We start from the raw sequence: 14,896 nt of genomic DNA, 5'->3' as shown, positions 1-14,896 counted from the left end.
TTATTGACCAATCTTGCCAAGTTTCCAATCTTGCATTATTACTGCAAATCGGAAGAACATACATATATATGGGAGCTATATCAAAATTTGAACCGGGACAAAAAATAAAGCAATAACTGTCAAAATTGAAAATTTCAGAAGAGTGGATCTAAAAAGGGCTGACTTGGGCAGCCCAACGGGTTTTCCAGTGAAGTGTCCTTGAAGAAACTTGCACCCATTTAATGTTTTGGATTATTTTGTAAAACATAATTTTTCGTCCCCCTTTTTTTTTAAACAGGGTTAAAAAATCCTTAAAATTAATATTCAAACATAGCAAAATATTCTGCAAAAATGTTCGCCGGAATTTTTTTTTTTTAGAATCCCAAATACACCAAAACTCAAAACATTACATAAACAACGGAAATCAGTAAAACGGAAAATACAATTCAGGGATAAAGTCGTAAGTTAAAGTAACCGCCTTCTATGGGCTTAAGAACTCAAATCAAGAGATTGGTTTATTTGGGAGCTACTAGGTTATCTAGCGATTTGCACCATACTTGGCGGAGCTTTTGAGTCATAGCAGAAGTCATTGTGTAAAATTTCTGTCAAATCGGATTATAATTGCACCCCCTGCAGGCTCAAGATGTTGAATCGAGAGATTGGTTTATATGGGAGCTATGTCGGGTTACAGACCGATTTGGAACATACTCCATTTTTTTCTATATTACACTCAAATATATCTCTATGGAAAATTTTAGAGCTCTGTGTGTAAACTCTATTTTGTCCAACGAATACACTAAGAGACAACATCGTGCGGCGTGCCACATAGCGACACCACTTGGTAGAGAAGTTTTAATATGGCAGGATACCTCATAAATTTAACCAGCATTAATTTAGGGATAACCACCGCTGAAAAATTTTCTGATGTTCACACCGGGATTTGAACTCAGGCGTTAGGCGTCATAGGAGGGCATGATACCCTATGCGTCACGGTGGCCACCGACCAACCTATTAATATATTTTTTACAATTCACTAAAAGAATACATTTTTTATTTCCGTTTATTCGTGTTTATTTATTTTCCCATTAAAAATTGGGTAGATTGCCTACACGATAACCATTCGTTTCCTACTATGTATATTCATGGAGTGGGTGAACTCACTATCATATATGTGACCATTTGATTGATGATACATTTTAAAATTAATCCAGATGGATTTTTTATTTATTACCCATTAGCAAACATAAAAAACAAGTGACAATGGGCTAAAATTAGACTCTTGGCTGTTGAGATGTTCGGCGATGTCCAATATTTATTGCCGTTGTTCAAATATGTAAAAACTTTTTGAAATGAAGGAGATTTCCATCATGGATATATGTATCTCTAAATCTCTAAAGAGCTTCATTTAAGCTCAGACAGTTCAACCGTGCGGCTGTTACAGCCAAATTTCAGTGAAATCGGATTAAAAGAAGATTTATAAGCTTAAGAAGTTGATTCCGAAGATTTAAAAGGATCTGGTACAATCGACGATAAGTAGTATACACTAGGTTGGGCCAACACAACACAAAGAAACGAATATTATTATCTCAAAAGCCCCCAATCGGACATTTAGACCGATCTAGACTAATTAGACTCAAATTAAAGGTTTTTGACAGTTTTTTACGAACTCCTATTCAAATTCACGGTAGTCGTTTCACCCAAAAACCAGTAAAAGGGAGGATCGCATGTAACAAGTTCTTTGAATGATCAGGTCCATAACCTGATATATATAAGAGCTATATTAGGTTATAAACCATACCTGGGGCAATTGTTGGAAGTCGGAAATAGGATCGGAAGTGAAATCGGATGAGAATTGTGCCCTTTAGGGGTTCAAGGAGTCAAATTAGGAGATCGATTTGTATGGGATCTACATCAAAATATGGCCCGTTTTTGTCCATATACAATCCCGACCTACACTAAAGGAAGTATTTGTGCAAAATTTCAAGCGCCTAGCTTAACTCCTGCAAAAGTTTAAGCGCTTTCGACAGACAGGTATACGGACATGTATACGGACATGTAACAGAGTATGAATCTGATATCAACGTTTGTGATCAAGATTCATGTGACTGATCTATTCCCAAATCGAAACAATGTGGGACCAAAAAACCATACCACGAAAACGATCGCAACTATATGGGACTGAAATGAAATTTTTTTGAGAGAAGAATTGGGATCCTCCCCGCGCCCTAAATTCCAAAAACCGAAAATAGTCTAATCTGGGTAATATGGGACTCGATTGAAGATGTTCGGGGATTAGGATTGGGATGAAAGATAAGATTTTAATTTATGCAATATTACCTGATGTACAGATCCTTGTACACATAGCCATTGCTGCTATTGGTATTAAGGTACCGAAAAGTCTCCCGTCAGTTTTATTGATCTGCCAATTCCTCCATACTGTTATGGCTACTGGCTTTATAGCTCATTTTGCTTATATAGCGTTACTAACCGAACCGGGCCCGCTCCATTGCGCCTTCTTTAACTCTCTAATATCTTTTTAGGGTGGGGACACTTCGCCCTGAATGCGGATATCGAATTCGTGTCATTGTAGCCTTTGACGCTGAACGCGTTCGAATCCGTTAAAAAATGATCATGCGGGACGCCGTTCGGACTCGGCTACAAAAACAGGTCCCCTATCATTGAGTTTAAACTTTAATCGGAAAGCACTCATTGATGAGTGAGAATTTGCTTCTTCTTGGTTCCTGGTGGTAATGTTCTTCCTTAGGGTAATGTTCTCATAAGGGAGGGATGACTCCTCAGGCATTTCGACTCAAATATGGATACCACATTCGTGCTGCACTTCCAAATTCCTTTAATTTGAACCCCATATTGCCATGGCCGGTAAATATGAACCGTTTGGAGGGTGTGGTTTTTAACATGCTAATTTCTATAAAACCTAAATTAAACAAGTAAAAGCGTGTTAAGTTCGGCCGGGCTGAATCTTGGAAACCCACCACCATGGTTTCTGCTAAAAATGTATACAAAACAAATTTAATTGAAGGACATAATTTTATCCTACATACCAAACATCTGTCAAACCAGCGAAAATAAAAGCTTCTAGGAACCGAACAAGGATGATCGAGAGTCCGGTTTACATGGAGCTATATTAGGTTAAAGACTGATTTGGACCGTATTTGACACAGTTGTTGGAAGTCATAACGGAAAACCACATGCAAAATTTCATCCAAGTCGGACAAAAATTGCGGCTTGTAAAGGCTCAAAAAGTCAAATCGGGAGATCGGTTTATATGGGAGCTATATCAGTTTATGGACCGATTTGGATCGTACTTGGCACAGTTGTTGAAAGTCATAACAGAACACTACATGCAAAATTTCAGCGAAATCGGAAAAATTAGGGCCTGTAAAGGCTCAAGGAATCAAATCGGGAGATCGGTTTATATGGGAGCTATATCAGGTTATAGATCGATTCGGTCCGTAGTTGGCATAGCCGTCGAAAGTCATAACAGAACACTGCATGCAAAATTTCAGCCAAATCGGAAAGAAATTGCGGCTTGTAAGGACTCAAGAAATCAAATCGGGAGATCGGTTTATATGGGAGCTATATCAGGTTATAAGGCGATTTGGACCATACTTGCCACAGTCGTTGGGAGTCAAAAATTGAGGCTTCCAGGGGCTCAAGATGTCAAATCGGGAGCTAGGTTTATATGGGGGCTATATGAGGTTATAGAGCGATTTGAACCGTGCTTGACACAGTTCTTGAAAGTCATAGCTGAACACTCCATGCTAAATTTCAGCCATATCGGACAAAAATTGCGGCTTCTAGGGGCTCAAGAAGTCCACTCAGGAGTTCGGTTTATATTGAAACAATATCCAAATCGGAACCGATATGGTCCATTTGCTATCCCCAACAACCTACATCAATATTAAGTATCTGTGCAAAATTTCAAGCGTCTAGCTTTACGCGTTTGACCGCTATCGTGATTTCGACAAATGGACGGACATGGCTAGATCGACTAAGAACTTCGAGATGTTGAAGAATATATATACTTTATGGGGTCTTACATCAATTTTTTGAGGTGTTACAAACGGAATGACTATATTGGTATACCCCCATCCTATGGTGGTGGGTATAAAAATGCTAACGTTTCCTGGTTTTCGTTTAAATATTCTAGGAAATATCACAGAATTTAGTTTCCAAATTTTAAAATATGAAATTTAAAAAAAAAAACAAGTAAAAGCGTGCTAAGTTCGGCCGGGCCGAATCTTATATACCCTCCACCATGGATCGCATTTGTCGAGTTCTTTTCCCGGCATCTCTTCTTAGGCAAAAAAAGGATATAAGAAACGATTTGCTCTGCTATTAGAGCGATATTAAAATATGGTCCGGTTTGGACCACAATTAAATTATATTTATGTTGGAGACCTGTGTAAAATGTCAGCCAATTCGAATAAGAATTGCGCTCTTTGTGGGCTCAAGAAGTAAAATAGAGAGATCGATTTATATGGGAGCTGTATCGGGCTATAGACCGATTCAGACCATAATAAACACGTATGTTAATGGTCATGAGAGAATCCGTCGTACAAAATTTAAGGCAAATCGGATAATAATTGCGCCCTCTAGAGGCTCAAGAAGTCAAGACCCAAGATCGGTTTATATGGCAGCTATATCAGGTTATGGACCGATTTGAACCATACTTGGCACAGTTGTTGGATATAATAACGAAACACGTCGTGCAAAATTTCATTCCAATCGGATAAGAATTGCGCACTCTAGAGGCTCAAGAAGTCAAGACCCCAGATCGGTTTATATGGCAGCTATATCAGGTTATGGACCGATTTGAAACATACTTGGCACAGTTGTTAGATATCATAACAAAAGACGTCGTGCAAAATTTCATTCCAATCGGATAAGAATTGCGCACTCTAGAGGCTCAAGAAGTCAAGACCCCAGATCGGTTTATATGACAGCTATATCAGGCTATGGACCGATATGAACCACACTTGGCACAGTTGTTGGATATCATAACAAAAGACGTCGTGCAAAATTCTAATTCTAATTGGATAAGAATTGCGCACTCTAGAGGCTCAAGAAGTCAAGACCCAAGATCGGTTTATATGGCAGCTATATCAAAACATGGACCGATATGGCCCATTTACAATACCAACCGACCTACACTAATAAAAAGTATTTGTGCAAAATTTCAAGCGGCTAGCTTTACTCCTTCGGATGTTAGCGTGCTTTCGACAGACAGACGGACGGATGGACAGACGGACGGACATGGCTAGATCGACATAAAATTTCACGACGATCAAGAATATATATACTTTGTGGGGTCTCAGACGAATATTTCGAGTAGTTACAATCAGAATGACGAAATTAGTATACCCCCCATCTTATGGTGGAGGGTATAAAAATCATTTTGAGAAAAACGGTTACGAAATTAATTTTTTATGAAATCATAATCAAATTGTTCATGTGTGTATATTTTTAGTAAATATTATTTTTCTACAAATTTTCCTCAAACATAAACTTTTCTGGAAAAATTAAATTCACAACATTGAACTCTTTTGCAAATTGCAAATTTTGGCCATGGACATTCCACTAAGGAACAGGGGCAAACTACTCACATATCAATGAGTGCAGTCCGATTCAAGTTTAAGCTCAACGATAAGGGGCCTCTTTTTTATAGCCGAGTCCGAACGGCGAGTCGCAGACCTCACAAATGTCGCCAGCATTAGGAGGGGAAAACCACCGCTGAAAATTTTTTCTGATGTTCTCACCAGGATTCCAACCCAGGCGTTTCATAGGCGGACATGCTAACCTCTGCGCTACAGTGGCCTCCTTGAGCTCTTTTAGGAAAGCCAATTTTCATTTCTATTCCAATTTTTGTTTCAAAACTCTTGGTACACCCCCTCCATTTGCTAAGAGAATATGAAAATTTTCTCTTATTGCAACTTACGCTTTTCCTCCCCACACAGGTCCATCAAGTAAAAGGACATGCGCAGCGCAACACTTGTATTGGAATGACAACATACAAATTATGTTATACGTTTTGTTATCAACAATACAATTTTTCCGCTAAAGAAAATAGTGTTGTCTAGTGCTGCTGCTGTTGGAGTGAAAATGTCAGGGGAAATTTTTTAGAAAACAAAAAACTCCCAAGAGCAAAAGGATAACAAAATTTTGTGAAAAAATAAAACAAAAAACCAAATTAAGTGAAATCTGCAACTAAGAAATTCTCCAACTGAATTTTATACTACTACTAAAAAAGGAGCTAAAGAGCTGCAAAGAAAAACAAGAACCACCACCATCACCTCATATAATAAAAAAAGAAAATTTTAGGGCCCTGGAAAGCCTGAAGTGATAACATTTGCCTGGTGCAAAAAAAGGACGAGCAACTTATATAAAATTAAAAACGAAAACTACACAAAGTGTTCATTTCATTTTATCAAACTCGGGGATAAGTTAAGAAATACGCCAAAAACTGTGTTAAACATATTTTCGGGTACACACAGGACATACAAATTTCTACAGGACTTTAATTAATACACTCACACACACACATCAAACGAAAGCAACCATCAAAAGGACAATAAACCAGCCAGTAAACGTACAAAAAGGGGAAAAAAACAACTCCTTCATAATGTGTAAGTTGGTATTTTTTTTTTATTGCCTGGGCTTCATTCCTTTGCATTTTTTGCCTGCTGTTCTGTGATCCAACCCATTTTAGTAGACCAGACCACAAGGAAGTGCGACACAAGAACTCTTGAGTATCTGTTTGAAGTGTGTAGGAGCCCTTTTTGCAAAAGAGTACTTCCGTGTTGATGTCACCTGAAAGTGGCTCCATGTCATAATTATGCGTTTATTGTGGAATTCTGGAGAGAAAGAACTCATACGTCTATGAAGGTGTGAGTTTTGTTTTTTTTTTTTCCTAACCAGGATGAAGATGTCAGGAACCTGGGTCAGGGTATTGTTTTTCATAGACCCTTTTGTTTTGGCTCTGGGTGTTTTATGTGGCCTGCCTGCTAGTCTTTCTTCTACGTGTTGGCAATGGATGACTATGATGGATAACGATGATAATGCTGCTGCAGCTATTCCTTTTATTGTTGCACTCTGCACATCTCTACGGCAAGGGGTGTGTCGCATATGTTTGCTGCAGCACGCGCCAGCATCATCCACATCACCACCACCATGGAGTTCGTGCGGAATAGGATTTTATGGCATGTGCCTTCTCATACCATAAATGTACCATGCCATGCATGGTGCATGTCGAGATTCATACACACATTTATTCTTCCATCCATCCATCTGTTTGTATATCCGTTTATTTATCGTTTCTTAACTCTTAAATGCTATTTTCCCCCTTTTTATTTCGCATTGGTCCCTTTAAATTAACCGGGAATACAAATGGATTTAGGTACTTTTACTTTGTTCATAAAAAGTCTTTGTGAGGCTTACAAGCTGGGTTTGATGTGAGGTGGTCGTTATTTAAACGGGTAATTAGTGGAAAGTAATGTTGGCTAAATAATAAAAAACATGACTTCAAGGGAAAGGTAATTATAAGAGGATTTTTCAAAAACAGCAAATAATGAGAGTAACATTGAGTTACAAATGGATTCGTGGAATGTTCAGTTTTAGAGAAAATTTCAAGAAAAGTTTATTTATAATTTGATTTTATTGAAAATTTCGTAGAAAAGGAAGGAAAATTTCAAAATTTGATTTTTAAGAAATTTGACTCAAATTTGTTTTTTTTTCAAAATTTTGCTAAAAGTTGATTTAAAAAAAAATTGTGTAGATTTGGATTTCACAGATAAATTGGAAAATTTTGTTTCAGTAGAAAATTTTACCAAATTTAAATTTAATATAAAGTGAAGTAAACATTTTATTTTGCTAAATGACCATTGAAATTGAAACCGTTTATTTGTCAAAAATAAGAGAGTTAGATCTAAAGATGGGAAAACTGGGAAAATTTTTTCTTCTTTTGCACCCCCCTAATTTTAACCATATTTTGAAACCCGTTTTTAGGAAAAAGTCGATTTATATTTTTTATAAAAAAACTAGCTGGGCAGGGCCCGCACCGCTGCGCCTTCTTTCACTCTCTTATTTTATCTGTGCCGTATACTGGCACAGTGGTGCTGGTACGGCCTTTCAGATATTTTCCCCAATTGTAGATATCATATTGGTGCTCTACTCCCCGATACCTTTCAATTGAACCTTATATTGCTATGGTCGGTAAATATATCCAGTATGGGGGTATTTTTGGGGGTAGGTGGACCCCCATATACCAGATTCGTGATTGTCTGAAACACCATATTATCATTATTGGTTTATATTTCCATATGGCGGGCTTTGCAGGTGGGGCGGCCCCCCTAAATATCTACCTTAAATAAGGATACCAAATTTCAGTTTTTGAGTTATTACAATATAATTAAACGAAATTTCGCTTAAATCGCCCCACCCATCTCCGTGATCTGGCGTTTTTGAAAATTGGGTAAGGGGAGGGTCCGCCTATTAAAGTTTGGATGTCTACTTCATTCTCTTGGTTTGCCTCGTAAGTGGGTATCAGATTCATAACCTACTGCCAAAAACCATATTTGAGCCCCTCTTTGCCATATTCCACAAATATGTCCAGTTTGAGCGGAATGTAGGGTCCGCCCATTAAAGTTTGGATGTTAGGTCTACTTCATTCTCTTGGTTTTGGTTTGCCCCGTAAGTGGATATCAGATTCATAACCTACTCCCAAAAACCATATTTGAGCGCCTCTTTGCAATAGTCCACAAATAAGTCCAGTTTGAATATATCAGAATCCTGCTCTACACTCAAATTTCTTTTATTTGAGCCCCAATTGCCATTGGTTTAAGGGGCCCCCAAACACTTGGCCTTAAATTGGATATCTAATTCGTTTTCTACTATGAAATACCTTTTATTTTTTGCCATAGCAGGCAGACATGGCCGATTTGAAAGGAAGAGTTTAGGGGGCGGACCCTGATAATATTATCAGCATCGTGCAAGAACACGATTTTAGTTGAGTCCCGTAATGTCAAGCATTTTGAAGGTGGCTATCAAGATATTCAGGGCAACTGGTCTCGTTCAGATTTGCACTAATAATTTTTCTTTGTTGTTTTGGCTACCACTTGGGACACCACATTTTTAAAGAACCGTAGGTCCTCCTTTGTCTGTCCCAATTTCGGGGTGAAAAGTGTACTCTACTACCAAAGACCTTTTATTGCTGTCCTATTCTATTCTGATCGGCCATCACATAGGGTTGCCCAAAAAGTAATTGCGGATTTTTCATATAGTCGGCGTTGACAAATTTTTTCACAGCTTGTGACTCTGTAATTGCATTCTTTCTTCTGTCAGTTATCAGCTGTTACTTTAGCTTGCTTTAGAAAAAAAGTGTAAAATAGTATATTTGATTAAAGTTCATTCTAAGTTTTATTAAAAATGCATTTACTTTCTTTTAAAAAATCCGCAATTACTTTTTGGGCAACCCAATATTATTTGTAATTCTTTTTTTTTTTGGGTAGGATAGGGGGAGTTGGATTGCCCTCTGACACATCCTTTCATTTGAGTACAATATATTCTCGGCCGTCCTACATGAGAGTTTGTTGTAGCTTTTATCGGGAGGAGAGGGTCGCTCCCCCCGACGATAAGACCCAAAATACAATTTATTTAAGTCCTTTATTGTCGCGATATAAAAGTTCTGCTGAACGGCTGGACGTGACCCAGATTCTTAAATCTTTATATCAATATAAGATTCGAACTCTACTGACATAGACCTTTCTTTAAATCCACATATTATACCGATCGAACTACACGTCCTATTGAAGGGTAGTTAGTGGCTGGGCAGGTCCCAGACTCTATCCCAAATATGTATACCAGATTCGTAGTCAACTCCCAAAGATTTTCATTTGATACCCATTTTGTGACGTTGAACATTTATGCCCGTTTAAGAGGTTTTGGAGTTGGGGAGGCCCCGCAGACACCTTTGACCAAATTCTTATAACAGATGTGTACTCAACTTCCAAACACCTTTCATTTGATATCCATACTGTCCCAATTGGTATATAAGCCCTGTTGGGGTATTTTGGTGGGGTGGGGAGCCTCCTCAGATACCAAAACAAATTTTTATATCAGATTTGTACTCTACTTTAAAATATATTTTATTTGATATCCATATTGTACCAAATGGTAAATATGCCCTGCGGGGGGTTTTGGTGGTGGGGAGACCCCTCAGACACCAAAGAAAAAATGTTTATGTCAGATTTGTACTCTACTTGCCTAAAGCAGTGAAATAGTCCTGTTGGGGTGTTTTTTGGGGGTGGAGGACATCCACAAACTCTTTGGGCGAAAGTTGTATACCAAGTTCATACTCTACTCTTAAATACCTTTCGTTTGATACCCATATTGTTCCAATCGGTAAACTTGTCCGTGTGGGGGGTTTTGGGGAGTTAGGGAGGTCCCTCAGACTCCAAGGAACACATTTTTAATGTCAGATATGTATTATACTTGTAAATACCTTTCATTTGATACCCATATTGCCCAAAGGGATAAGAGTGTCCTGTTGGGCGGTGTTTTTGGGGATGGGGTACCCCCACGGCACTTAGTGTGACATTTTTATGCCAAGTTCGTACTCTACTCTTAAATATCTTTCATTTGATAGCCATATTGTCCCAATCGGATGCATATCCGTTCGAGTGGGTTTTGAGATTGGGCGTCCCTCCAAGTTATTTGACCCCAAAATTTTATACCAATTTCGTATTTTTGGGGTATCGTAAGGTGGCATACAAAATTTCGCTTAAATCGGTGCACCCATATCCGAGATCTGGCGTTTTTGGAAATGTGTGTTAGGGGGAGGGTCCGCCCCCCCTTCGGATATAAAAAAATGTAGTAACCTTTTTTTAACTGGGGCCCAAATGTGAAAATTTCATAAAAATCGGTTCTGCCGTTTTTGAGTATATATGGGACAGAAAAACAAACTAACAAACAGCGCAACAATTTAATTTTAATATATTTGTTTTTTACATAATTTTTTTTTATATAATTTTTTTTTATATAATTTTTTTTTTATATAATTTTTTTTATTAAAATTTTTATGAAGAAAGCAAAGTTGTATTTTCATAAAAAATGTTTCAAAATTGGAATGTCCAAGAAAAATTTTAACCAACATTTTTTAATGGCAATTTTGACTTAATTTTATTTTTAACGAAAATTTGTGTCTTTGTAAAATTTGGTGTTTGAAAGCGTTTATCAAAATTTGGTATTTCAATAATTTCAAAAAAATTTAATTTTTTTAAGGTCTAAGGTTAAAAGGTTTCTAAAGGTCTACATTTAAAATTTTTCTTAAGGTTAAAGATTTTTCATTTGAGCTCCATATTGCCACATTGCTGGATTTTTTGAGGTGGGTTGACTGTCCAGACTTTTGGACCTAAATTTGGATGTCTGATTTATACTCTATGGAGGCCCCTATTCCTTAATGGAATGTTCATAGTCAAATTTATATTTGATTTCTACTCTATTTTTAAAGGGCTTTCATTTTGAGACACATTTTGACGTAATCGGTCTAAATCTCCTATTATGGAGTTTCGGAGGGTGGTGTTGTCCAGATTCAAACTCTTTTCCAAAAGTCTCAGGTAGTCGCCGCCGACCTACATTCAATTTGCGTTTTTTTACCCCAAATTTCGATATCATATGCGTACACTGGAACCCACCGTAGCGCAGAGGTTAGCATGTTCACCTGTGACGCCTGAGTTCGAATACTGGAGGAAACATAAGAAAAAATTTTCAGCGGTGGTTATCCTCTCCTATCGCTGGCGACAATGTAAGGTAATATCCCAAGTAAAAAATTTCTCCCTAAAGAGGTGTCGCTATAAAGGCCCCTTATCATTGAGCCTTAATTTTAAGCGAACTGCACTCATTGAGATGAGAGAAGTATCCCCTGTTCCTTAATGGAATGTTAATGGACAAATTTGCAATCCTTATCAATAAGATTTAACTATAACCGGACTGCACTCATTGATATGAGAGAAGTGTCCCCTGCTCCTTAATGGAAGGTTCACGGCAAATTAAGTACTTTATAGGCTGGTACTATATATTCGCTTTTCGTGATATTTTTTGCCGATTGCTTTTTCTAGATAATAGATTTTAAAGCAAACAAGTAAAAGCGTGCTAAGTTCGGCCGGGCCGGATCTTGTATACCCTCCACCATGGATCGCATTTGTCGAGTTGTTTTCCCGGCATCTCTTCTTAGGCTAAAAAGGATATAAGAAAAGAGTTGCTCTGCTATTAAAACGATATCAAGATATGGTCCGGTTCGGACCACAATTAAATTATATGTTGGAGACCTGTGTAAAATTTCAGCCAATTCGTATAAGAATTGCGCCCATTGGGGCTCACGAAGTAAAATAGAGAGAACGATTTATATGGGATTTGTATCGGGCTATAGACCGATTCAGACCATAATAAACACGTTTGTTGATTGTCATGAGAGGATCCGTCGTACAAAATTTCAGGCATATCGGATAATAATTGCGACCTCTAGGGGTCAAGAAGTCAAGATCCCAGATCGGTTTATATGGCAGCTATATCAGGTTATGAACCGTATTGAACCTTATTTGACACAGTTGTTGAAAGTAAAAATAAAATACATCATGCAAAATTGCAGCCAAATCGGATAGGAATTGCGCCCTCTAGAAACTCAAGAAGTCAAATCCCCAGATCTGTTTATATGACAGCTATATCAGGTTATGGACCGATTTCAACCATACTTGGCACAGTTGTTGGATATCATGACGAAATACTTCGTGCAAAAACTCATTAAAATCGAATAAGAACTGTGCCCTCTAGAGGCTCAAGAAGTCAAGACCCAAGATCGGTTTATATGGCAGCTATATCAGGTTATGAACCGATTTAAACTATACTTGGCACAGTTGTTGGATATCATAACAAAACACGTCGTGCGAAATTCCATTCCAATCGGATAAGAATTGCGCCCTCTAGAGGCTCAAGAAGTCAAGACCCAAGATTGGTTTATATGGCAGCTATATCAGGCTATGGACCGATTTGAACCATACTTGGCACAGTTGTTGGATATCATAACAAAACACGTCGTGCAAAATTTCATTCCAATCGGATAAGAATTGCGCCCTCTAGAGGCTCAAGAAGTCAAGACCCAAGATTGGTTTATATGGCAGCTATATCAGGCTATGGACCGATTTGAACCATACTTGGCACAGTTGTTGGATATCATAACAAAACACGTCGTGCAAAATTTCATTCCAATCGGATAAGAATTGCGCACTCTAGAGGCTCAAGAAGTCAAGACCCTAGATCGGTTTATATGGCAGCTATATCAAAACATGGACCGATATGGCCCATTTACAATACCAACCGACCTACACTAATAAGAAGTATTTGTGCAAAATTTCAAGCGGCTTGCTTTACTCCTTCGGAAGTTAGCGTGCTTTCGACAGACAGACGGACGGACGGACGGACGGACATGGCTAGATCGACATAAAATGTCGCGACGACCAAGAATATATATACTTTATGGGGTCTCAGACGAATATTTCGAGTAGTTACAAACAGAATGACGAAATTAGTATACCCCCCATCTTATGGTGGAGGGTATAAAAAACTTGGTGATTTCATTCAGTAGGACATTTCCTCAATACTGATGGTAAAAATGGTAAAATTTTAATAAAATTGTTATTTTATCATTTTTATTTTCGTTTCAAAAAAGTAATGACCATTACTCGTAGATACCTTTTATTGGAAACCTTTGTTATCCCGATTGTGCCACAATCACTTCTAGGGATTTGAAGGCCCATTTGAAGAGCATTTACATCGCATCGATTTTGTATACCAGTTTTGTACTCATCTCCCAAATACCTTTCATTTCATGCCCATACTGTGCTTGTCGGTCAACATATCCGTTTGGAGGGATATTAGGGTGGGGCGCTCCCCCTGGTTGTTTGGCCCCAAATTTAATAAAAAAAATTGTTTTGGCTTTTTTATAAGGATAAAAATAAAATTTCGCGTTAATAAGACCAACCTAGAGATTTGGTGTCAGATTTCCATTCTGCTCATAAAAATCTTGCATTTGAGTCTGTTACTATTCCGATCGGTGTACTTGAAGGTTCAGGGGGTTTTTGTCAGTGGGTAGGGCGGCTGATTCTTGAACTCCTTTTTCTACCACATAGAATTTTTAAGAAATATGGTATAGGTTGGACATTTAATTTTGCCTATAAAATATACAATGAAGATTTCGAGGTTTTTCTAATCGTCATCTCATTTTTTCTCTTTACAGCTAAAACACCATCTTTCGACAAGGATCGTGATTATATAGGTTTTGCAACGCTGCCCGAACAAGTTCATAGGAAATCGGTTAAACGTGGCTTTGAATTCACCCTCATGGTGGTGGGTGAATCGGGTTTGGGCAAATCGACCCTAATCAATAGCCTTTTTCTGGGTGATATGTACAAGAATCGTGTTATGCCACCCGTGGAAGAGAGAATTGAGAAAACCACTCGTATTGAGAAGAAGACCATGGATATTGAAGAGCGTGGAGTACGACTACGATTAACAGTGGTGGACACTCCAGGCTTTGGAGATTCGATCAATTGTGAGGATAGCTGGAGAGTGTGCACGGCGTACATAGATGAACAGGTAAGAGAAAGAGGAGGGTGAGGGGATGGTAGAGAGAGGAAAATATTTTTTTGTAAAATATTTAAAGGAAAATAAGGACTATCATAAAAAATTTAGCGAACATAATTTTTAATGTTAAGTTTTCTCGAAATATAATTTTATTGCAAATTTCCTTGAGCTGGAATTTTTATGAAAAATTTAGCCAAAGTCTAGTCTTAGAGGAGTTGTAGTTTCTTAAGGAATTGTAGTTTATATATTACTAGCCGAACCG

General features: G+C 37.9%; 1 protein-coding gene across 4 annotated transcripts in view; it reads left to right on the top strand.

The window, feature by feature from the left end:
- The window catches only part of LOC106089080 (septin-2), a 72,251-nt gene that overhangs the window by 49,474 nt on the left and 7,881 nt on the right, over positions 1-14,896 (top strand). For 3 of the 4 annotated variants that reach the window (XM_013254844.2, XM_013254843.2, XM_059366806.1), the window contains exon 3: positions 14,288-14,646. In XM_013254844.2, coding sequence (XP_013110298.2) covers positions 14,288-14,646 — 359 coding nt within the window. Of the gene's footprint in view, positions 1-6,078; positions 6,627-14,287; positions 14,647-14,896 lie in introns of those variants that run through there. The other variant, XM_013254845.2, reaches the window with a different exon arrangement.

The sequence above is a fragment of the Stomoxys calcitrans genome, chromosome 4 (genome assembly GCF_963082655.1).
Source record: "Stomoxys calcitrans chromosome 4, idStoCalc2.1, whole genome shotgun sequence".
Taxonomy (NCBI): domain Eukaryota; kingdom Metazoa; phylum Arthropoda; class Insecta; order Diptera; family Muscidae; genus Stomoxys; species Stomoxys calcitrans.
This window is presented reverse-complemented; position numbering and strand designations above follow the sequence as displayed.